This window comes from Macadamia integrifolia, chromosome 10, assembly GCF_013358625.1.
Source record: "Macadamia integrifolia cultivar HAES 741 chromosome 10, SCU_Mint_v3, whole genome shotgun sequence".
NCBI classification, from domain to species: Eukaryota; Viridiplantae; Streptophyta; class Magnoliopsida; order Proteales; family Proteaceae; genus Macadamia; species Macadamia integrifolia.
Window position 1 is genome coordinate 9,033,791 of NC_056566.1, and position 25,028 is coordinate 9,058,818.

Below are 25,028 nucleotides of genomic sequence, written 5' to 3' on the forward strand. Positions count from 1 at the left end.
TATGTGTTCATCTGGATTACAAAAGATCTCGTACACACATTATGAATTAAGAACCCCATCCAAATATTCACAAAAGGTAGTACCTTCACTCCGTAAATTTGTTTACAAAAGTTAACACAGTTATACTACTTCTGAAATTGCTCAAAATCATGAGGAGTATATACTTCCCTAGCTTGTTTCATAACAGTGACATATAGAACATGTTTCTTGATAGTTTGTTCTTTGCATCAAACTTAACTCTTAATTCATTAGTTTGCTTACCGTTGACAACCCTTTCAAAGTGCTTAAAAAAATTGCACAACGCCTATTATGAAATTTAAATAATCCTTCAAGTCACCATTCAAGCTCTCACTAAGGTGTGTACTCCGCATACCTAATATGAAAGTGTTTTCATATAGCTGCTTTCCCATTTATATTTAAGTCCATAGATAAAATTATACCATGACTTATCCTCCACTCTGTAATCATTAAGTAATTTCTGTCAGGCTTCCTCAAAATGTGATTCAACCTCATATTGAAATATACAATTTTTTAATTGGTGAGAAATAACGAGCCATCTTTCATTAAATTTCCTAAATTCTGAATGCCATTTTGCATTATATTTCAAGTATTAAGTCCATGCCATGTCTCTGACCACACATCAGATAATGATTTTGCCATAGCAGCATCTTGATCCGTGATCTATGAAGATCGTATAGGCTTCTTATGCCTATATGCTTCTGTGAATGAATCAAGTGAACACTTGAAAGATTCAGCCATCTCGTCATATCAAAGTGCAACCCCAAATATAAAGGTTCTTTTGTAATGATTGAAGCCAACAAATACCCTTAACGGCCTACACTCTTTGTTCATGCAAAATGTAGTGTCGAAACTAATGACATCACTGAAATGTGCATAATCTATTCTTATCTTCGCATCAGACCAGAAAATATTAGTTATTTGTTCTTCACTGTCCAAATGCATTGAGTATTTAAACGGATGATTTATCCAAATTTGCTTTTCAAAATATTTCAACAAACTACCTGTTTCACCATAAGAGAGGGAATGTTACCTTTTAGTTCTAAGATAGTTCCAATGATCTTCACTCGTGTACTCAGGAGTCTCTATCCCTCTGGCTTGCTTACCCATGTATTCAAATATGTTTTTAGGCTTGATTACCGAATCATCAACCAAATTAATTTCATGACCATGTTTGTCAGGAATCTTCCTCTGTGAATGCATAAAATGGGTAGTACACTTCAACTAACTCATGACATTCATATTTTCCATTTTCCATCAAATATATGGACATCCATGCCTGATATTCTATTCTTGTTTCAGCTTGAGGTTTACTTGTAAGAAAATATCTCTTATCTTTTCCACGAGTAATCAGCTTTACAGCATACAAATCTTCTTGAGGTTATGGTTGTTTTGTCTTTTTTCCTCCTATGAGCATAATCTCGCCTAATACTAAAACCCAATGTTCTTCCATAACTATTGTAGAAATCATAAGCCTCCTTCTTTGAATTATATAACTTGCCTACCTTAGGCTTAGTCTCAACATCTTCACCTAACTCAACTTTATCCATAATATTGCTGATTTTTCAAGAGATTCAACATAATTTACAAGTTAATAAGTGGTAATGCCAAACAATGTATTGCTTTTAGAGGAGGGGACTACCAATCAAGAATATGGTTTAACAAGTTTGATGTGCTTATCAGTTGCATAAAGAGTATACAAAACATATGGCATTTCCTTTTAGGAAAATTTACAGCGTCACCCCTAGAGAATGCCACTATTATAAGAACACCATCTCTATTTCACCAAATTAGATCAGACCAGTCATTGTTAAGGAATATACTTTAAATGCTGATGTCAGCAACTATATTTTGTTTTAAATACCAAAATTCCATTATTAAACACGAAGTACCTAAAATACCCTTGTAATAAGTTAATATTTCTTTCACCCAAGATTTCTCCTAAATCGTAATTTTTAGACCTCCGACGATCGTTCAGAGCAGCGGCATTGGCGACAGAAGGTGACCCGCAGATCCTTGCTACGACCAGGTGAAACCTCTCTCTAGCTTTCTCTCTCTTGTGCGTTTCATAACTATATGAGTACTACAGTAATTGCTCAAATCCTTTCATGTCTCCTCGGTCGATCATCTGTGTGGTTATTGTTGTCCTATTACAAGTTTTGTTTATCGATCTGATCACAGCTTACACATGTTAGTTACGGTCAATAGGAGCTGATACAAATAGATCTTCTTCTTCTTCTTCTTCCTTTTCCTATCCCCCTTTCACTTCTCCTCCGTTGTTCCCTTTCGCCACCACTTTCGGTTGCGGCAATCCTTCATTTCATATCCAATGCTCCTCTCCTCGCTCCTTCATTTCCATTAACAATTTTTCTTTTGCTCTCCTTCGCCATGAACTCTACTCTACCTCTCTCCTCCTCTCCCCTTAAAACTCTCCCATCCCCAATGTGGCAACTTAATCTTCTTACCCTACACTCTCTATTATCCCTGATCGATCTATCGATCTCTCCGGTTCCCCCTTTCGATTCTCCAACGCTTCTTGTTCCTGGTTCTTTCTTCTTCGACCTTGCGAGTCCCTCTCTAGCCCTAATTATACCAAATGTCCTTGGGAATGTGCAGTACACAACAACCCAGTTCGGTTGCTATCGGGTTCACCTCGGCACACTGTTGAAAAACACTGCCAACAGTGGCTCTCTCTGCGCTTGATGTATTGGTGAAGGTGAGAATAGGTAGGGGTGAAGAGGAATCAGGCTAAAAAGAGTTTTCGTGAAAAGGGTATAAAGGTCATTTTAACTCTTGACTTGATAGTGACTGACGGTAGGGGGTCTGAGTCTAATTTGGTGAAACAGAGGGGGTGTTCTTATAATAGTGGCATTCTCTAGGGGGTGGCACTGTAAATTACCCTTCTTCTTAATATGGAAGGCAGGGTAGTTAATAACTTCCAAGAAAAACAATATGTTTAAAGGGAAAAACAAAAAATCTTCTAAGTGTACAGCTTGTGGAGTAGGGTCTGCTTGTAACTTGGATACTTGCTGACAACTGGTAGTGGTGGTACAAATTGCATCAAAATGAGTGTATGGATGTGTTGTTAAAATAGATAAGTACATAATGAAAGAAAATAAGTGCGAAAATGATTTATGGAGATCAATGAGCATGCATGATAAATACTACAAAGATATGTTTTAGGCATACCTGAATCCATGACTGAAGAATAACAACTCCTCAATGTCTTTATGTATGCTCCTTGGACAACACGATCAATGTTGATTTGGTCTACCCTCTTTACCTTTTGCTTTAGATCATTAGCCTCACTTAATGTGTTAGTGATAACTATATATAGGGGTGAGGGTAGGGACCAACCCTGCAATAAAATTAGAGTTTCTTCCCCATTAAGGAAATAATACCTTAGGTCTACACATAGCAATAAATATTTCATACCATTAAGGTGTGTTAATAGAATCTAATATCTCCATAGAGATCACTTACTAATAATATTGAATTCTTTCTGCTTACTCAATCTATAGTCAACACCACTAAATCGATTTTGAAAACAAATTTTTGACTATGCTAGCCCACCTAATTGGAAATCTTACAATCTCCCACTTGGGTAGCATATGTCACAAGTTTTAGACTTTAAAATTTATTTAAAACGATTCTCCGGTTTAGATAAAATGAATGTGGCCACAAACAAAACAGTGTCGAATGGAGTACACCTTAAACCAAATGCCTTAGTCCGAATGAGAATTACAAACACCCAACCGTATTGATCATCACGTCTAAAGCGATATGAGACCAAACACGTCAAAGTGCTCATAACATCACCGACTGGGTTGAACAGTATGAAAGTGTGGTATGGAAATAACATGCAATAGTGATCATTATGTCTATTTCTAAATTGGTCCTGCCTCGAAAACCAGATGAGCCCTATGAGACAGATACCAAAGGTCTCACTAACTATAAGCATCTCCTAAACGCTCAAGCTTCAATCAAAGAAGCTCATTGGGACTGGGTCCGGGTGTATAAAAATACTAGTACTAGACCTCAATCAAACGAGGCTTTGCTAGTGACTGGATGTGTGTGTATTGACTGGAACCTTAGATACCGAATGAGATAAATACACCACATATAACCTCAATTTTCCGTAGGAGGCAAATAAATAAGTGTATACACATAAACAAGTGGCCATAATAAAAATGCATATATATTCTTGAGAACAATAATAATGCATCATATATATAAAATAAAATTGAAAGTCAAATGCGAACATATTGAGCAAAACTCCCACTAATAAAATGCATAAAAAAGAACTAACATGTCCCATATTAGTGACATGCTCTTGAAAGACTTTTGGAGTCAAGCCCTTAGTAAGAGGATCTGCAATCATGTTTTCTGTAGCAATCTGTTTCATTGTAATCTGTGACTCTTGAACTTTCTCTTTGACCAAAAAGTACTTAATGTCAATGTGTTTAGAGTCTGAAGTACTTTTGCTGTCATGAGAGAAATAAACCACAATGGAGTTGTCACAGAACATCCTCAATGGTTTAGATATAGAATCAACAACTGTAGCCCTAAGATAAAATTCCTTAACCACAAAGCTTGAACAGTGGCTTCATAACATGCCACATACTCTGCTTGCATAGTAGAAGATGCAGTGAGTGTCTGCTTGACACTTTTCCAAGATATAGCCTCACCTGCCATCATAAAAACATATCTAAAAGTAAACTTGAGGTCATCTAGACATCCAACAAATCTGCATCAGTGTAACCGACTACATCAAGTGAATCGATTCTTCTATAAGTAAGCATAAAATCCTTGGTGCCCTACAAATATCTCATGACTTTCTTAGCAGCTACCCAATGCGCTTCACCAGGGCTGCTCAAATATCTCTCAAGTACACTAATAACATAGACAATGTCAGGCCGTGTACAAACTTGAGCATACATCAAACTACCAATGCATAAGGTATGTTCTTCATCTGATTGCGCTCCAATTCTATCTGTGGACGTTGAGACTTGCCAAATTTGTCCCCTGTCACAACTGGAGCCTTACTAGGGGAGCATGCTAACATATTAAAACTTTTTAATACCCTCTCAATGTAATATTTCTGAGACAAACCAAGAATGCCGCTAGACCTATCATGATGAATCTCAATGCCTAAAACATAAGAGGCCTCACCAAGATTCTTCATATCAAAGTGACTTGATATGAATTGGACAAAAAAACACAGAAAATTTAACTGTTGACATCCATAAGTGTTCTATCGTGACAATTAGAAGCACCACAAGGTATAAAATCAAAATAAATAAAATTTCAATGTGCTAATGACAAAACAAAAAAATTACGATATATAAGAAAAAAAAAAGGTGAAAAAACTTATTCTCCCACAATGTACACCAAAAATAAATAAATAAATGCCAATTTACAAGGTAAAAGCACTCAAAAATCGTCTTTATAATGAACCCATTCTGGTTGCCACATAGATGGAGATAAAAAACCCATCGAGTAATCTGACATGAGAAATAAATAAATTCTTTAAGTCAATACATGCACTTTATTACTTATACGGTACCTGATCCAATTAGTCGGATCGAATTTTATTCTCTTGATCAACAAATTGTAGTGGTCAATAAGTATATATATTTATTTGTAATAAATATACAACCGGATCTATACAAATATAATGATGTAAAGCCCATCATCATTACAACCTATCATCATTAAAACAGTAACTTCAAAATAATCCCTTTATGCCATATACATGTACAGATGGAATGCTATTGTCATTTTAAAATATTTAAATATATATAAATTAAAAGGCATAATAATATATCTGCAATTGAAACGCCCTCTGCTGCTCATGGCGATCAAAAGAAAAAGAAATAAAATCTATATATATATATATATATAAAGAAAATAACCAACCTGAATTGGAAGAAATTTCGTACACAACAGAGAAAAAAATAAAAAATTATGGGTTGGATTTGCAATCAATGTGTTCACATGCACGACTACGAAGGAACCGTGTAAACGGTTATTCAGCAATGCGACATGCAATTATTATTATTATTATTTTTAATCGACCATCTAAACACACAATAATAATAATAAAAAAAATTATATGTATACAGCCTATCGATTTCCATGAACAAGGCTCTGATACCATTGAAAGAAAATAAGTGCGAAAATGATTCATGGAGATTTATGCGCATGCATGATAAACATTACAAAGATATGTTTTAGGTATACCTGAATCCATGACTGAAGAATAACAACTCCTCAATGTCTTTACGTATGCTCCATGCACAACACGATCAATGTTAGTCTAGTCTACCATCTTTCCCTTTTGCTTTAAATCATTAGCCTCATTTAATGGGTCAATGATAACTACATATAGGGGTGAGGGTAGGGACCAACCCTGCAATAAAATTAGGGTTTCCTCCCCATTAAGGAAATAATACCTTAGGTCCACACATAGTAATTAATATTTTATACCATTAAGTTGTGCTAATAGAATCTAATATTCCATAGAGATCACTTATCAATAATATTAGATTCTTTCTGTTTACTCCATCTGTAGTCAACACCACTAAATCGATTTTGGAAACAAATCTTTGATTATGCTAGCCCACCTAATTGAAAATCTTACACACAATAGCCAGAGCATGTTTATGGAATCACATCTTCTTAAGGAAAGAGATTGCATGTACACAAGCATTCATGCCAAGCTAGATATAATTGAAAGATACACAAGCATGGATGAGAGTGGGGTGCTCGAAAGCTATGATATTAAACTACAATCTGGATTCACATTCAGGCTGAGCCAGATACAATTTAAGTATTAGATAGCCAATAAATTAAATGTGTCAAACCGAAGTTGGATTCACATTCAGGTTTTCTTCTCTCATCATTTGCTTAGATTGAGCACACAATCAAACCCAAGTTGGATTCCCATTAGGCTTGCTGCTATTCACTGGGTTAGAAATCTGATAACAATCTAGCCTAGATTCAGGCTGAGCCGGATTGTGCGAGTTGTGTTGCCTCATGAGTCATGAGAGAGTATCATAAAATGAAAAAAATGGATAGGTGTGGATTTTTTTAGTTGGTAAAGCATATTTTTTCCCAATTTTGTGTCATCTCTCTCTCTCTCTCTCTCTCTCTCTCTCATAAATCTATAATAATGGATTGTTGATCTCCTGATCGAATTATGCCATTAAAGAGTCTCTTGGAAGAACATTGATTGTTGATCTAAGACAAGCAAGCAAATTCCATTCAAGTAGTTTCTTTATGGAACCAAACAAATAAACTATCATTAATTTAGGCTTGAGTCTCTCTTTTTATTTCAAGAAATGGAGGGAAAGAATAGGCAAGGTAGTGCCTAAATTGACATGCATATTGAGTTTGGCTCCCCTTACTTCGCTGAGCTAGTCCCATGGTTTCTATGGTTTTCATAGGACCTAGTGCTAATATGACTCCCATGTGTGTGGGGGTACATGTGTGTGGGATTAGTCCAACCAAAGGTATAGATACTCTCGTTAGTGGCTATAGATCAGGTTCATGTACGAGAATGTTCTCGTACACTCCTGATCCGTGGATATAGAATCTATTAAATGAAGAGAGAGAAAATTGATTATATATCTACGGACCAAGACTGTTCTCGTACATTCTCGAATGTGAACTTGATCCGCTCTCCTTGTTAGTAAGAAAAATCATACTTGTGGTTGATTTGGGTAGAAAGGAGAAGCCGATGAAGCTCCTGCTGGTATTCGGCTATTGCTTGATGCTCTGCTCAATGTTTTGGGAAGGAAGTAGAGTTGAAGATGGAGAACTGCAGCTGCTGCTCAGTTTACCTGTAATGGCAGCAAGCTGGGGTGCTCAGTGGTCGCCACTCGCTTTGGGAAGAAAGGAGAGAGAGAGTTGAAGGTTTTTTTGGTTGTTCTCGGTTTCTCTAGAAGGTGCTCCGTAATGGAGGAAGATTGAGATGGAGAAAAGGGATATAACACTAACTTTTCACATTTCATTGGGTAGGTTTTAGTGCCCTAGCTTAAATGGGAAATCATGCAATTGGGATAAGGCTTCGCAACAGTACTCTTAAAAATTTTAAGGCACCCTCTCATAGAAAGGACTGAATATCCATGTTGTTACCTTGTAATACATAGGACCTTAATTTGAAAATTTTCCAAAAAAGATCTTAAAAAATATGAGTTGAAAAATAAATTTCCATATTAGATGAGTTTTAGGATTTGAAGGCACTCTCACTTAAGAAAGGACTCAATATCTAATAGGGGTGTCAAAAGTGAACCCGAACCGATAAGACCGATCGAAATCGAGCGAAAAAATCTAGACCGAGCCAAACCGAGGGCTTATTGGATTGGTTTCAGATCAGGGGTATTAGAAGTTATCGGTTTCGGTTTGGTTCATGTTAACCCGATGGGCACCCGATGGGACCGACCAATAAACCCGACAATTGGTTGAAAAGTGAAACCCTATTTGACACCTATACTAATACTATAGTCTATACACCATTCTCTTTGGAGTTGCAGCCGTCACTCAATAATTAATGAATTAATATATTTCATTCTCCAAGACAAGACCGAGAGTCTAAGTCGAACACTTTAGCGGCTGAAGCGGCTGTGCTTGGCTGCTTGTGTCCTCTTTCTCCTTCGTCTTCTTCTCACGTAGTGATGTTGATAGTTGACTCAGCATAATTCTGGTAAATAGTTTCTTCTTCTTCTTCTTCTTCTTCTTCTTCTTCTTCTTCTTGTCCTTTTGCCACTTTCTTTGAAAAGAAGGGGAGCGCTTCTAAAGCTCTCATCAATTAATGTCAATCTGTGGGCCTTTTGTGTCTCTTTTCTAATGTTTGTTTGCAGTAAAAGGAGAGTAAAGGAAGGTTCTTGCTAGATCTAGGCTTCCTTTCAACTGAAAATAATATGAATGATGAAGGGTTAGGTGGTGAATTGTCTTTTTTTTTTTCTCTTTCTTTTTCTTGTGCAACTATTGATAACTGTTAGCATTTGATATTTGTCCATCTTTGGGACTTTCACTAGTACTGTGAGCATGAATATGATGGATTTTTTGGAAAACTAATCCTTAGGGATTATGTACAAAGATGATGAGTTTTTTTTTTTTTTTTGAAACATTAAAGTTATTCAATTAAGAACGAATGTTGTTCACTTGTTCTAATTTTTTAGCCATAGCCTTTGCCCTTTGGTTTATTATTGTTACTTATTTATTAGTTGATTTGATTTAGAATATGTCATATGTTTTTCACTTTTCCCATTGACAGTAGTTAGTGTCAGAAATGTCAAAACGACCTATCTTTGTCGTCAATATTGCGGAGGAGCCTTGTATTGATCTTAATGTTGATTACAATTTTAATGATGAACTTAAATTACCTGAAGAAGGATCAACTACAGTAACTACTACAAGTACGAGAGCTTCAAATAACAAAAGGAGAAAAAGAAATGCTATGTGGGATGAATTTATACCACTTGATGGTGAAGATTATGAAGATGGGAGGGATAGAGCTGAATGTAAGAAATGTGGGCAAGCATATAAGGCTGACACTAGCATTAATGGAATAGGTAACCTTAGGAGACATCTTCGAATTTGTCCAAAACGAGATATCCAAGATATCCAACAAATGATTATTGCTAGTAATGGAGGGAAATGGGTATCAGAGATAAAAAGGTTGATCAAGAAATTATCCATAACAAAGTCACTTGACTTATTATCAGGCACGAGTTGCCTTTGACTTTTGTTGAATATGAGGAGTTTAGAGAATTAATCACATTTCTTTTTCTTGAATACTCCCATATCAGTCGGAACACACAAATGTCTGATATTTTAAAATTATACGATATGGAGTGTATCAGAATCAAGGGTTTTCTTAAATCCTTGAATGAGAGAATATCTTTAACTAGTGATTTGTGGACATCCATCACCAATGATAGATATATTTCTTTGACTGCCCATTATATTGATAAAGACTAGATTTTACATAAAAGTTGTTGCGGTTTTGTATAATGCTGCCTCCACATTTTGGCATATATATCTCAGAAATGGTTTCAAAAATTCTGTCTGAATGGGGTATTGAAGAAAAACTTTTTTCAATAACTTTAGACAATGCTAGTGCCAATACTTCTTTTGTTGAATTCGAGGAGGGGTCTAAATTTGAAGAAATCTCTTTTATGTGATGGTGCTTTCTTTCACAATCGTTGTTGTGCACATATTTTAAATCTCATTGTACAAGATGGATTGAAGTGCATAGATGGATCCGTGTTATTGTTTCGTGCTAGTGTTGGTTATGTGAAAGTATCCCAAGCAAGAAATGTGAGTGTTTTGAAATGTTGTAACCAAGTGGGAATAATATATAGTAATGGTTTGCATGCCGATATATGTACAAGGTGGAACTCAACCTATCACATGCTTGAGTCTGCCTTATTTTATAGGAGAGGGTTTGAACAACTCCAATTGATGGACCCCCATTATAAGACTTGTCCTGATTCTGAACAATGGTCAAAAATTGAAAAACTGATGAGTTTTTTGCAACCCTTTAATGAAATTACAATTTTGCTTTTTGGTTCCAAGTATCCCACTGTAAATTTATAATTTCCCAATATATGGGAGATCCACCAAAGTTTGTTGGAAGAGACATCAAATAAAGAAAGTTTAATGAAGGGAGTGGCTATGGAAATGAAGAAGAAATTTGATAAGTATTGGAGTCAGTATAGTGTGATATTGGCTGTTGCGTTAGTGTTTGACTCTCGCTACAATCTTGGATTCGTGAATTGGGCATTTAAAAAACTTTCCCCCTTGGACCCAAACTCGTCTGAGATTGCTAGTCGTGTGAAAAGTGCATTATATGGGCTATTCAATGAGTATAAGAGCATGGATGCAAGTGGTATTGAGTCTTCTACAACTTTGTTGAATCAAGCAGGGACTTCTAGATCTCGTCGAAATATAGTGGTACATACATTTATCATTTACAACCTTATTATTTTTTTATTTGCAAGTTTATATAATCATGAAGGCTAAGTACTAATTACTTATACTTTGTATTTTTCATGTATTCCATAGGAATTTAAGGCAACTGAGATTGCTGAAGTTGATAATGGATCTAAACTACAACTAGATGTGTATCTAGATGAACCAAAGACCCCATTCAACGAAAATATCAATGGTTTTGTTGTGTTGTCATTTTGGAGATCAAATTGGACAGGGTATCCAGACGTGGCTCGAATGGCTCGTTATGTCTTAACTATTCCAGTTTCAACGGTTGCCTTGGAGTCTGCTTCTAGTGCAGGGGGTCGTGTTATTGACAAGTATCGAAGTAAACTACTTCCTACCAATGCTGAAGCATTGATTTGTCTTCAAGATTGGATGTTTGACTTAGATTTCAGAGGTGATTTCCATTCACATAATTAAAAAAAAAAAATTTGTACTTTACTTAGTTTCTAAGTCTAGTAATTATTATTGATTGGTTGTACTTCGTTTACAGCTGAGCTTGTTGACGATGTAAAAGATGTGTTGTTAATACCAAAGCCAAATAGTGAAAGGGGGTGTGAACCAATTGGAACTCCTCAAGCTTCATCATGAGGTGGTTCTTCACACTCTAAAGTGTAATAGAGAACGGTACAAATCAATCATATACTCAAACTTCATCATATGTTGGTTCTTAATTTATGAATTGTGGCTGATGGATCCTCTTTTCATTTTTTGTAGGTTCTAATTTGTGAGAATAAGAGTGAACAATGATTGATTTTACTTAACGGATGAATGGATCATCGAATCATAGATAATTTGATATTATAATTTACATATTTTTTTTTTTAAAATATTTTAACTTTTGAGGATGAAAGTAAAACAATGGTTGAATTTTTATTTTTATTTTTTTCTAATAGAGGAACAATGATTGAATTCATCCAATAAAAGGATGGATCATGGATGTTATAATTTTTTTTCTTAAGTTTTAACTTGGCAAACTTGATGTAGCTTTTTACATTTTTTCTTTTTAAAGTAGAGGAACAATGATTGAATTAATAAATGGATGGATCATGGATATTATAACTTTTTTTCTTAAGTTTTTAACTTGTCAAACTTGATGTAGCGTTTTACTTTTTTTTTATTTAATAGAGGACCAGTGATTGAATTAATTCAATAAATGGATGGATCATTATGGCTTCCAGAACTTTATTGAATAGATCATCATGGATGTTATAATCCGATTATGGATGAATGCATTTTTTTTTTTTTTTTTTGTGAGTATGTGAAAAGAGTTACACCCGAATCAAACCGTTAGTAACCCGATATTAAAAAACCGAATTAAACCAAAGCTAAATCGAACCGAAACTGAAACTGATCGAAAATCAAAATTTCTTAATGGTTTGGTTTCGGACTCATACATTCTTGAACCGAAACCGATTCAACCTGACCAAAACCAAACCAAACAGTCCAATTGACACCCCTAATATCTAAGTTAATTTTAAAAAAAAATGAATAAAGATCTTCCATACAATTGGAGTGTTAGAAATTTAAGGTGCCCTCTATCTAAAGGCTAATGCTCATGGTAGATTTTCCCATCAGATGCAACCGTAGTAGGGCTTATGGTAGGGACTGTTGCTGTTGTGTGATTGTAGCACTCAAATCGAATTGAATTACCCATTTTCGAACCGAATAATAACACCATTATGCCTGAACTAAAATATAAGTAGAGGCTTCCTTTTACACAAAATTTAGGCACCTCTAATTTGTTGACATTCCACATATTTATTGATGGACAAAAGAAAATTTATTCATTTAGTAAAGATAAATTGAAACATCAATATCAGAGTTAGTTGTTGATGAGTAACTGATTGTTCATACCCATGGTGGCTATACTAAGCATGAGGAGAACCAATTCGTTTGTTGGTCTGAGATAAATATGTGGTATAAACAAAATGTTATAGACGTTCATAAAAAGGGATAGCATTAGAGGTGTCAATACTTAAATTGAACTAGTTAAACCGCCTCAAACCGAGCCAGTTGAACTCGGATCAAACTGAACCGAAGGCTTATTGGGCCAGTTTTGTTTGGGAGTTGTAATCCACTTATAAACCGAATCGCATTGAAAATCGAACAAACCAACAAAACCAAAACCAACTCAAAACCGGGAGCAAAACCAAAATAAACCAGTAAGAAACTGAAAAAGTCCCAAATTCATTAACAAACCAAGTTTTTGCATAGTTTTATATGGAAAATCAAACCAAAATAGACAAAAAACTGAAACCAACTCAATTACAAACTGATACAAAAAACTGAACCAAACTAAAATCAAACCGCATCAAAACCGAAATCGAAAATTTCCTTATTGGTTCAATTTCAATTTCATCATTCCCACACCGAAACTGACTCGACCCAAATTGAAACCAGGTCGAACTGACTCATTTACAGCGTCCAAGGCCATGATTTGATGCTCTCACAAGAAAATAACGTTCCTAGTTCCTCTGAATCATTCCATGTCTTCCCTATTGTCCAAATATGTGGTTATACTACGCATGCCACATCCCACATGAATCTATATTCTAACATGGCCTTCTTGTGATTATTTTTTGGAAAAATTACATGATTACCCACTTTTGGGTTTCTCTTTACAAAATTACCCACCAAAAGTTTCAGTTAACAAAATTACCCAAAATTAGGTTTCCATTTACAAAATTACCCATTTAAAGTTTAAGTTAACAAAAATATCCAAAATTGAACTTGGGTTTATAAAACTAACCATTCAAAGTTTTAGTAGTAAAAAAGTGCATGCTTATATGTGGAAGATGAATTACTATTTTGGGTAGTTTTGTAAACCCAAACCTGATTTTGGGTATTTTTATTAACTGAAACTTTGTCTGGGTAGTTTTGTAAACCCAAACCTAATTTTGGGTATTTTTGTTAACCAAAATTTTTTGTGAGTAATTTTATAAAAGAAAACTCAAAAATGGGTAATCATGTAATTTTTCCTTATTCTTTTAGTCCAGAAAAGGTAGGCCCATGAATTCCAAAGCCTACCTAGCCCCATTCGCTACGTAGCGGCGGTGTAGCATGGTAGTCACGTAGTCGCGCCCTCAGATGCATGCGTCTTTTTTTTTAGAAGGTTGAGGATGTTTTCGTCCAAAGGATATAATGCTGGTTTAGGTATGCATAGATATATACCGCCACGGTGCAACGGCCAACCGTCAACGGCGCCAGCGATTGGTCTTTCATCGCAGAGAAAGATGACACAGCGAAATCTCAGGAAACTAGGGTTTCTTTTTTTGGCTCTTGAAGTTAGGGTTTGTGACGCTTACTGCTTATATGAACAACAATGATCTACGACGTGAACTCCCCTCTCTTCAGATCATTCCTTAGCCAGAAAGGCGGGGCAGCTGATAAGAGGTATCTATGATTCTTCACATTTTTCTTTGAATTACATATATGGGCTCTGTTTTTTGAATCTGATAACTTTTTCCTGTTTGTTTTCTATTATCAATTAGATTGCGTTGAGTTTATTTGGAAATGGGATTTTTGTGTTAGTATTTCCATTTTGTAATTTGTTTTGAGGTCCTACGAGGATTTGAATGTCGTAATTTTCTGGGTTTTTATATATTTTATAGTTTATGAACTGCAATTTATGATTGTTAGGTTTTCATAAACACAATCTAGTCCTGGAGAATGTTATGTTTAGCTTTATTTAAAATTCACTGAAAGTAGATGTATCTGATTATCCAATTGTCACGAAAGAGTTATGTCATGGATTCCGGAATCAATCTTTCCATGGAGGAGAATCCAAGGGTGTGTTTAGGTACGAAGTTTTAGTTGCTTGTCATGCGGGCATCTGACTTTTTTCTGGAACTTAAATGCTGTACGGTTGATAGTGGTGCCTAGTGTGAGTCTACTGGTTCTGAATTAGGGTATCTGTGTTTCGATTTCTTACATGTTATTAGAATTGGAGAAACTTGGATAAATGAAAGGATTGTTTCTTTTTTCTCTTTCTTTCTTTCTTGGTGGAGTGTTCTCCAGCTAACAGCAACTCCAGCTAAGGGATGAAACTCGACGGACTAAATTGCCCTACATGTGAAAACTGATGTCCAAAATCCACAGTTGAATGGGTCATTGCCCAATGATTTCTAACTTCCCCTCCCAACTCAATGACAGTATGTAGCAGGAAAAGAAATAGAACCTGAAATAAGAATAAAGAAAGAGAAGAATTATAATGAAGGGAGAAGGTTATTCAAAACTGGGTAATAGAACAATCGACCAAACTGGTCTCACACAACTCCCTAACCGCTGGATTGCATGCATATGAAAAGAAAAGACAAGACTCTTAATCAGAGTTTTATAGAGTGGATTCAAGATATGGATCGGTCTTGGCTGCTTCCAATTTAGATCAGATTGGAATTGGCTAGATCGGTCCTGAATCAGTCATTTTTGAAACGGCCAATGAACATGCGGTGTTTTATTTTTAAAGTATGATGGATGGAAATCGGAAGATTTTCCAGAATCCAGTCTTCCACCCCTGTGTCTCCCTCCGCATCCCGTTGCAACACTCCCCCTGCTACAACTGATTATGGCATTCTGTCCAACATTGGAGGCGTTCCCTCCCCTCCCCTCCCCTCTCTCTTCTTTCTCTCTTCCTCTCTTCCTCTCCTCCTTGCCCTTATTTCTGCAACTCCCCCATTCTGTTTCTCTCTCCCTCCCTATTCCTCTTCCTCCCTGCCCTTATCCTTGCAATTCCCTCCGCTATTTCTCTTTCCCACTCCTCTCCCTCCCCTCCGCTCACTTCTTCTTCGACTTTGCCTCTTGCCCCATCCACTCTCTAGCTCCCCTCCCCCTCTTGTTGCAACACTTCCCGCCCCCTACCCCTACCCCACTCCTTCTATCTCTCCCCCTCCCTCTCTTGTTGCAACACCCCACCCTTGCTTCAGTCTTTGATAATATAAGGACTAAGGGTAGCCACCCCTAGAACTCAGTTGCAACAGTGAGGATGTTATAACTTTTAACACCCAAATTTAGACTGTCACTACAGTCAAGGAGCTAGAGCCCCTTTTGTGTCCAATCCCAATTGGAGCATGATGTAGTTCAATCCTACGATTGGGTTTTAAAACAAATTTCGTGGGGGCCAATGACAACTATCAATCTTACTTCTTTGTTGGAGAGTTGGGAAGATATCTAGTCAGCAAGGAGATATTGATTGAGCAATTTAAGGAGCCATAACTGTAATCTCATACTTTTTGGAAATAAACTTCTTCAATTGCTCAACTAATATCTCCTTGCTAACTAGATATCTTCCCAAATATCCAACAAAGAAGGAAGATTGATCACTGTTTTTGGCTCCCTCGAAATTTGTTTTAGAGCCCAATCGTATGCTGGAACTACATCATGCTCCAATTGGAATTGGACACAAAAGGGGCTATGGCTCTTTGATTGTAGCAGCAATCTAGATTTGGATGTTATAGTTGTAACATCCTCATAGTTGCAACTGTGAGTACTAGGGTGGCTGCCCTTTGTCTTTATATTATCAATGACTGAAGCTTGTATATCTTGGACTGTAGAAGCAGTCAACTTGAGTTGTGTATTGAGCTTAATACGAGTCCTAGTGAGGGCAGAGCTCTATGGATGTAGGCACATTGCTGAACCACATATATCTGGTGTTGTGAGTGTGTGTGCCTATATGGCTTGCATATAGAAGTGTGTTTAATTGCAGAAGGTGTGTGCATCTTCGGGAAGGCCTGGCCATGCTTGGTTTCATGGCAAGAGTGCATGTGTAACTGGTAAAAGTGGGAGTGTGCCAGCCAGTTGTGATTTGCAAGTCTATAGCTCAAGTCAGTGCCAAGACAGTTATAACAGTTATGGTTGTGAGCATTAAGATTGCAAGGAGGTTTTGGGTGTGCCAGTTGTGATTTGATAGTGGCAGTGTGGTGAGTTCTTGTGAGCAGCAACTATGCTGGCAGTGTGTATGTGCCAGGGGTGAGTGTTATCACTGTTAGAATACCTAAGGGAGTGTTGGGTAGTGTCCTAGGAAAATTTTGACTTCTTTTGAAGACCTTGATCACTCCCCTCTCAATGTTTACGTGGGATCATCAGTTACAATAAGAATGTCTAATTAACAAAGATTGGTTGAAACAAATACCATCCCATGGTACAGAGGTCTATGGACACACATAGACTTCCAACCGATGCATGCACTCTGACAATATAAAATAGTGTGAATTTGGATTTTAAGTGAGATGCTTCTAGAGGAAATACGATTCAAGGTTCCTCATTGTTCGTCAAATTAGTTTCAAAATAAACAGTTTCGAATTCATGTATGGTTCTTAAATTCCATAGAGGGTTTGCTTCTATTTTGGCATAGTTCTGTTCTCTCACAGGCATGCTGGAACCAACCACCTCCCTGGGTTAAAGTGGGTTGACTTCTTCCTTTCCTATTCATTCGCACTCTTTATCTATTTTTTTTTCCCAGACCTTGGCCGTTTGTATAGCCTTTCTTGGTTGTTACTTCGATATTTTACTTTATGTCCATTTAGCCATGTCGAAAGGGTTTGACATTTTTCCTATGATGAAATGATTCCTTCCACTGGGCATTGACATATTCTTATAATTGTTGGTTTCATATGGATAGCATCTTGTGTAGGTGGGATGTTCCTATGATGTTGCTTTGTTTCTTTCTTTTTCTGTCCTGTTCTTTTCTTTCTTTATGTTTCCTTTGTTTTACGTGGATCCATGTAGCTGATCCCATTTAGTTAGGAAAAGGCTAAGTTGTTGTTGTCTGGATGGATAGCATCCGCTCTTTACTGTGGTTTAATCTTTTAAGTTCAGCATTTTTTTTTAATGTGCATTTTGTTCTTGTTTTCACTCTCTTTCTAGTGCGTGGGGACTGACACTCATGCTTCCCATCTTTGTTTGAAGAAAAGACACCTCTTCTCTTATTCTTCTGGTCATTTTCTGGGATTGGTTAGGCTCTTCCAAAATTTATCTTACATAAAATGCCGGTGTTTTTTGTGTACATTCTGTTCTAGTGAGGACACAAATACTCTTGATTGGATATCTTACACATTATTGGGATCATTGCCTATGGTGGTCTCTTAGTTTTATAGGTTATCAGTCTTTCTTGTTACTGCCTTCTGTTTGAAGACGAGATTTGGGTGTTGAATTTGGGCAACCAAGATAGCATAGTTAACTTCTTGAGTTTGATGGGAGGTCGAAGGTTAGGAGCTGTGCTTGGTGCAGTGGTGAATTCAGGCTGCCAGCTAGAAGACACTGGTTCGAAGTCCAAGGGGAGTCACTTCCTGAAAAATGCTGAATATTAGCACCAACTCCACTTTGGTCTCTTCCAGGATTCTGCAAAAGCAGGATGTGTATCATGTTACAGCCTTTTCAAACTTTGGGGATTCTTTCTGTGAGGAAAATTTAGGTTCTAAAATTTAAAATATATATGGAATTGTGGAGAAAAAATATCCAAGCATTAATATATATATCTACACATAGTCTGGCAAAGCATATAATATTAAAAGCAAATCTTGTCAAATAAGCAAAGAAATAACTGAAGATTTTACTCTCCTCATAAGGAACACCAAAAAACTTTGGTGCCTCCTTGTGTACAGTTCCACTGAAAAATGTCTCTGATACCTTAGAGATGAGCTTGAAAATGTACAGGCTCTTTCTGCTTTACGGTAGATGAAGATCGACTGGTATGCACCATGTAATAATGAGGTGAACCATAACAATTACTGTCAAAGTGTGGGCGCCATTCATTGAACTTGCGAGTTCTTCATGGTGGATCAGTTTATATCTTCTGTTGATTCTAGTCATGCTCTCTGTCTTTGGAGGGTGGGTGGGGTTGGGGGATGGTGGACAGGAAATTGAAGAATTTACTCCATTGCCTTTTCCTCTCCACCCCCTAGTGGTTAATCACATAGTTATCAAGGCGTTGCCTAGGTGGCCAGGTACTTTTTGCTGGAAAGGCACATTGGTTACTTGGTTGTAATCTTGATGCTTTATTGGTGGTGACTTGATTTTTCCTTCCAATGCCTATACGCTGTGGCAACTATGATTGATCATTTTCCCTCTTCCATTTTAGGGTTGAATTATTCCTTGTATTGCATACTTATGGTTCTCTCCTTTTTTTCGTAACAGACTACCTAGTTTTGAATCAGCTTTCGGATTTGATTTTGTTTGGATGTTGCAGGAAAACTGAAGAGCAAAAGCCGAAGGAGCAGATGCCAAAAGCCAATGAGAATAAGCCTGTAATGACTGAGTGACAGAATTAGTTGCACACATGATGTAGAATAGACCTATATCCAGTTCCAGGTTTGTACCTTGCGGAAAACTATATGTAGGAGGTAGAGACTATTTGCAATTCAAGGAGGGGGGAGGGTTTACTGTGTTTTAATTCCTGTTACTTTCTCTCAACATCCGGTATATGATTGAATGAGATGAGATCATTTTGATCCTTGAATGAGAGCACTTTGATCCATGAATAATTTCATATGGTCAAGATATTATTGCGAATGACTCTTAATGACAGGCATCCTGGTCACTAGTCTCATGGGCCCATACTGACCCCACTACTACATGGACCGGGTCATACCGGGGTTGAATGAAAATCATTCAACTTTCACTGAACAGTGAAGAACACTGAATACCTTAGTGTGAGTGGCCCCAAGGTGGTAAAAGGAATCGAACTGAGAACCGCACGTTTCATGAGGCGAAGGTCTCTTGCCAACTTGGTTACCCTCTTGGAGTTGTAGAGTTGCGAGTGACTAGTCGAACACCATATTTCATATTTTTATTTTTACAATAGACACCGGGATGGTGAGTTATTCAGGGCCATCTCCTCCTTCTGAGCTCAATTTCAGATACTGTCCACAACCCACCCATATGGCCATACAACCTTTTTCCAAGCTCAATTTCAGATACTGTCTCAACCAATAAGGCTTTGTTGTTGTACTTCACCAACTAGGCCAGGCAGTTGGTAGATCCGATGAGACTTGTAGCCGTTGGCCCCCTCTTTGATTAATGTTAATTATTTTGGTGACTGATGGTGGTTGTCATATGGTGGGACCAATTCCGTTGCCATTATATAATGGGAACCAAAGCCTGGGACCACGTCTTTCCATCTCCTTCTAATCCATTATAAAAAATGGTTTAAGTAATTAGAATCCAACATGGGATTGATAGTGATAGATTCTGACCTGATTTGGATTGGAAATGATCGGAACCTTACATGAAATTGGAATTAGAAAGAAGCAAGGGTTTTTTAGAATGTGTGAATTTTTAGAGCTTTAATTTCTTGAAAAGAAAAAAAAATATTATTCTCACAAGGGTTTGTTATTTCTCTAAACATGAGAAGACATACTATGTCACATGGATGGATGATGTGTCTATTTTGATCATTGGATAGAGAGGACATTGTCTAGATTAGCCATATGTCTCTTAATTCAATCCTATACATTTCTTGCATCTCGTGTACCCCTGCATATATACTAGTAATCTAGCTATATTGTGTACTCTGTGTGTGTGTGTGTATGTGTGTGTGTGTGTGTGTGTGAGAGAGAGAGAGAGAGAGAGAGAGAGAGAGAGAGAGAGAGAAAGAGAGAAGCGTGTGGTTATGAGTTCGATTTTTCTTACCTCCTTGGTCACTCACACGTGGGTGTTTAGTACTCTTCATTACTTTCGGTGAAAGTTGAATGATTCTCATTCAACTTCGGTATGACTCCGTCTATGCAGTTGTGGGGTCAATGGCTGAAGGCCTGGATACCAGTTGTTGTGTGTGTGTGTGTGTGTGTGTGTGTGTGAGAGAGAGAGAGAGAGAGAGAGAGAGAGAGAGATTTTACTTGGTTCACCCAAGGTGAACTATGTTCACGGTTGGGTGATAAATTTGAACTTCCACTATTTTGATGAAAAAATTATATACCTTCACGAACCCACTTTTCTTTTTTGATGAAAAAATTATATACCTTCACAAACCAACTTTTCTTTGCAAGATCCCACCCTCTATATGGTGTTTCAAGATGCATTATGGTATAAAGAAACCCTAATTCTCAAAAAGTATAAAATTGCAACTAGTATAAATGTCTCCAAAAAAAATCAATGATCAAACATGAATAGTGGATGATTCAAAAAAGGATTACAAGAATCAACTAGAGTCAAGATCAGGCTTGACCGATTCCAATTCGAATCAGGAGATTCACTCGATCCGATCCAGATTAAATAAACCTTGCTGTCTGATCAGGGAAATCAAGTGCAACTTTCACTTCCCTTGGAAAAAAACTAAACAAGATATTATCAAGGCAGATGAGATTCTCAGAGACTGGGTGTCACCTGCTTGGCCTTATTTTCTTTTGGGTACTGTTGCTTGCTGGTTTAGTCCAGACTTGATAGAGTTGACCAAAAAGGGATAACCATAAAGTAGAGCACTAAACTACTTTCTAATCTAAATGTGGGAATGCTTGTAGAGGTAGTCAACAAAGGTGGGGGTCTCATCCAAAATAATGGTGGGAACCCATGGTCATATATTAATGAGCCAGGGACAAGAAGATAATTTTTGGCATTCCAGGAAAATAGCTTGTCTAAGCAAGGGTATTCTCGTCAGTAAGTAAATTTATGGGTCACAGTTGGTCAAAAAGGGCCAAGAAAAAGAAAGTGTGGAGTATCTGATCTACCCAAAATAGCCCCAGTGGCTGATTCCACCAACTGTGAGTAAAAAAACGACATATGGGACCTTATAGGGGTTAAAAAGAGGAGACCAGAGAGGGCATGCATAGTGTGCACTCAAGTGGTCATGAGTGGGTTCCCCATGTGCATGTGAATGCCTTCTAGGGTACCTTCCAAAACCCTAGTCCTTACTCTCATTTTCCTCCTTTTCCCACCCAAGAGATATCCTTTATTAGTCTTTAGTGCCCAAATGGTTTTATTTCCAATTATACCCTGCAGACACTACAGTAAGCTAATGGCTCATCTTGAAATCACTCTTATGAGAGGTGCCTGCGCTCAAATACATCAAGGGTGAAATGGCCACCCCACCCCACCCCACCCCACCCCTATTAGATTTCTCCGAGTGTTTTCATTGGTTTTCGTGCTGATGTAGGGGTCACATAACTTGGCAATGATCCCCTTCCCCTTTCTTATATAGCAAAGAATGAAGAAAGAACTATACCAATCTATGCAATGCTGTCAAAATTCGACCTGATTGTTGTATCTAAGGCTATGTTTGGAATGTATTATTGGAATGCATTTAGGTTGAGATTGAGATGAATGCATAACAAATGTAGTCTAAATTTTCAATTAACTGTCTTTGATTAATTAGGGATTTGTGTTTGGACTGATGTTTGTTGTCCATAATTTTTATCTAAATCATTTAAATTGGTCGTTAGTACCTTGGCATTTTAGAGAATTAGGTAACATGTTCAAATCAACATGACAAGGTCAAATTAATTAAGTACAGTTGTAACTAACAATTTCAATTTCACGTGGCACTAAATCATTGAGTAGTTCATTCATAAAAATGCTTCGACGGGCCCATTTTATGAAAAAAGAAAAAGAAGAAGAAGAAAAATATCGAACCCATCGAATATAAGTTTCATCAAACTATAGGCTTACGCGTTCTCGCACCGTTGGTGATTTGCAAGGATGGAAGAAGACATAGGTCTAATAATTACCTTAGAATGTCCCATATATTAATCATTCACTTTGATGCTCTACTAGAGTAATATTAGGGTCATCTTAATTGTGAGAACATGCAGTTCAATAAATGCATGAAGGTATTATCTAGTATTGGCAAAGCATCATTAATTAAAAATTAAAAATAAGAAAACCCAATTAGGAGAAGATTCCCAAAATGTGATAAAAGGTCATGTTACTCATCTATGGCAATTATAGGGAAAGGACTGCAATTATTAATCTAAGGATGGTAATATGGACATTTTGGTCATTTAGTTAAAAAGGAAACAGAGTTGGTGGCCGTTTCTAAAGGTGTTTCTTTCACCCAATGTTAGTTGGTTACCTTCTTCACTCTCCTCTCCTTTAGTCACGCCGGTGTCACTACCCCAATTCACTCTCTTTCCCTTCTTCTTACTAAAACAGAACATTAAAGTAACAACTCTCTTTCTTCACTCCTCCATTGATCCATTCTCCTTTAATTCTGTGGTTCTCTCCATCTCTCTGTGTTCTGCAAAGAAGAGATGTCTGAATTCTGTTTCTCAATCTCTAAAAAGACTCATTTTTCTAGTCTTCTCTTCACTGATTTCATCATCTTCTGCTCCTTCATACTCTCTCATCCTCTATACTTCTCTTACTTTCTTTTCTTCTCTCCTTACCTCCTTAAACTCCTCTCATTTCTTTCTCCTCTCTTTATCACTACCTTTCTCCTACTCCTTACTCTCTCAACTGTCTTCCCCTGCATCTTGGATGACAAAATCTCTCTAGAAACCTCAGAATATAAGGTGGGCTTCTTCCTTGATGCATACCGAAAAGTTGTAGACAAATTACGGTCTAGATTCGACGATGATGGCATCGAATTCAGGATCTTTGAGGAGCTAGAAGCATGTGTGGTGGTGTTCAACACAATTGGCTTCAATGTAGGAGAAAGAGAAGGAGAAGAAGACCCATTTGAGGTTGTAGAAGCTAATTTTGATGGGAAAGGCTTACAAGCACTAGACATTGGTTTAGGTGAAATTGAAGCAGTAACTTTTAACAAGGTAGAAGAAAACCCAGTTGAGGTTGCTCAGAGGAAATGTGGAGGAGATAGTCTAGAATGCTTCTTACAGGATACAGATCCATCTGAAGAAGAAAAGCAGGTTGAAATTGAAGCAGTAACTAAAAAGGTAGAAGAAAACCCAGTTGAGGTTACTAAGAGGAAATGTGGAGGAGACACTCTAGAATGCTTCTTACAGGATACAGATCCAGCTGAAGGAAAAAAGCAGGTTGGACAGAAAGGTACTGTGTCAGACAAGGTTGGAGAAAACCAAGAAGAGTCACTAGTCGTGGATGGAGGATCCAAGCCACCTGTTAACAAGGTAAATGAGAACCCATTCAATTTGAGTCTGGAATATAGTGAAGAGTACTACTCAAAAGTGTCTGCCACTAATGTCAATCCAGAGTTACTGGGTTCAAGTCTTGGGAGCTTTGGGTCAATGAGGAAAGAGAAGGAGTGGAAAAGGACATTGGCATGCAAGCTTTATGAGGAAAGAAGGAATGTTGATGAAGAAGAAGAAGAAGGGATGGATTTACTCTGGGAGACTTATGAAGCTGATTCAGGGAAGGTGAAGTTGGAAAACAAGGAGAAGAAAGTGAAAAGCAAGGATAAGAAGAAGCAAACAAAAAAGAAACCTGAAGTTGAGTACTATGATGATGAGGAAGAAGATGATATGGATGAGCAATTCTGCTGCTTACAGGCTTTGAAGTTCTCAACAGGGAAGATGAATTTGGGGATGGGAAGGCCCAACCTTGCCAAGTTTTCCAAGGCCTTGAAGGGAATTGGATGGTTTCACCAGATCAGTCGCCATGGTAAGAAGGGGTACAATTAGTTTAGATTTTCCTTTTTTTTTTCCTTAATTAAATCCTGTTCCACTTGGTTGATGTTAAAGTTGAAAAATTAACAAAGTAAATATGTTATTTTCATACTTAAATTATTCTAACTCGTGCCAATTGCCATCCCCTGCCTCTATCTGTATGTGTCTAATTGCAAAATTGCTCAAAAGTGAAGTCCTCTCTTCAGGGGATTGAACTATTAATCCATCCAAGATGGGATTTTGCCTAAAAATCTTTTTTAAGTTTCACTGTTCTGGTTCATAGATAAAGCCCAGCAGGGCTCACTAGCCAAGTAGCTGCTACTACTGTGATCTGGGTAGGTGCCTTTTGTTTTTTAGGTGATGAGGCTAGTTAGGTGCAAATTACAAGGTTTAAGTGGGTCAAATCAAGTCATACCAAGAAGAAAATATAATGTACTGATAACGGCTTGATTCATCTTTACTCTGTTCCAGAAGGGAATTTTATAATCATTAAATGGCTTC

The 25,028-nt window shown here is 37.2% G+C and overlaps 2 protein-coding genes across 2 annotated transcripts; both read left to right on the forward strand.

Annotated features, from left to right (window-relative positions):
* The first annotated feature begins 14,151 nt into the window (after nucleotides 1-14,151).
* LOC122091226 (wound-induced basic protein-like) lies at nucleotides 14,152-19,479 on the forward strand. Its single transcript, XM_042661081.1, has 2 exons — nucleotides 14,152-14,415; nucleotides 19,205-19,479. The coding sequence occupies exons 1-2, from the start codon at nucleotides 14,345-14,347 to the stop codon at nucleotides 19,275-19,277; spliced, it is 144 nt and encodes a 47-aa protein (XP_042517015.1). The 5' UTR covers nucleotides 14,152-14,344; the 3' UTR covers nucleotides 19,278-19,479.
* A 3,541-nt stretch (nucleotides 19,480-23,020) lies between these two features.
* LOC122090887 lies at nucleotides 23,021-24,669 on the forward strand. The gene has a single exon (XM_042660627.1). The coding sequence runs from the start codon at nucleotides 23,199-23,201 to the stop codon at nucleotides 24,540-24,542; it is 1,344 nt and encodes a 447-aa protein (XP_042516561.1). The 5' UTR covers nucleotides 23,021-23,198; the 3' UTR covers nucleotides 24,543-24,669.
* Nucleotides 24,670-25,028: the final 359 nt, after the last annotated feature.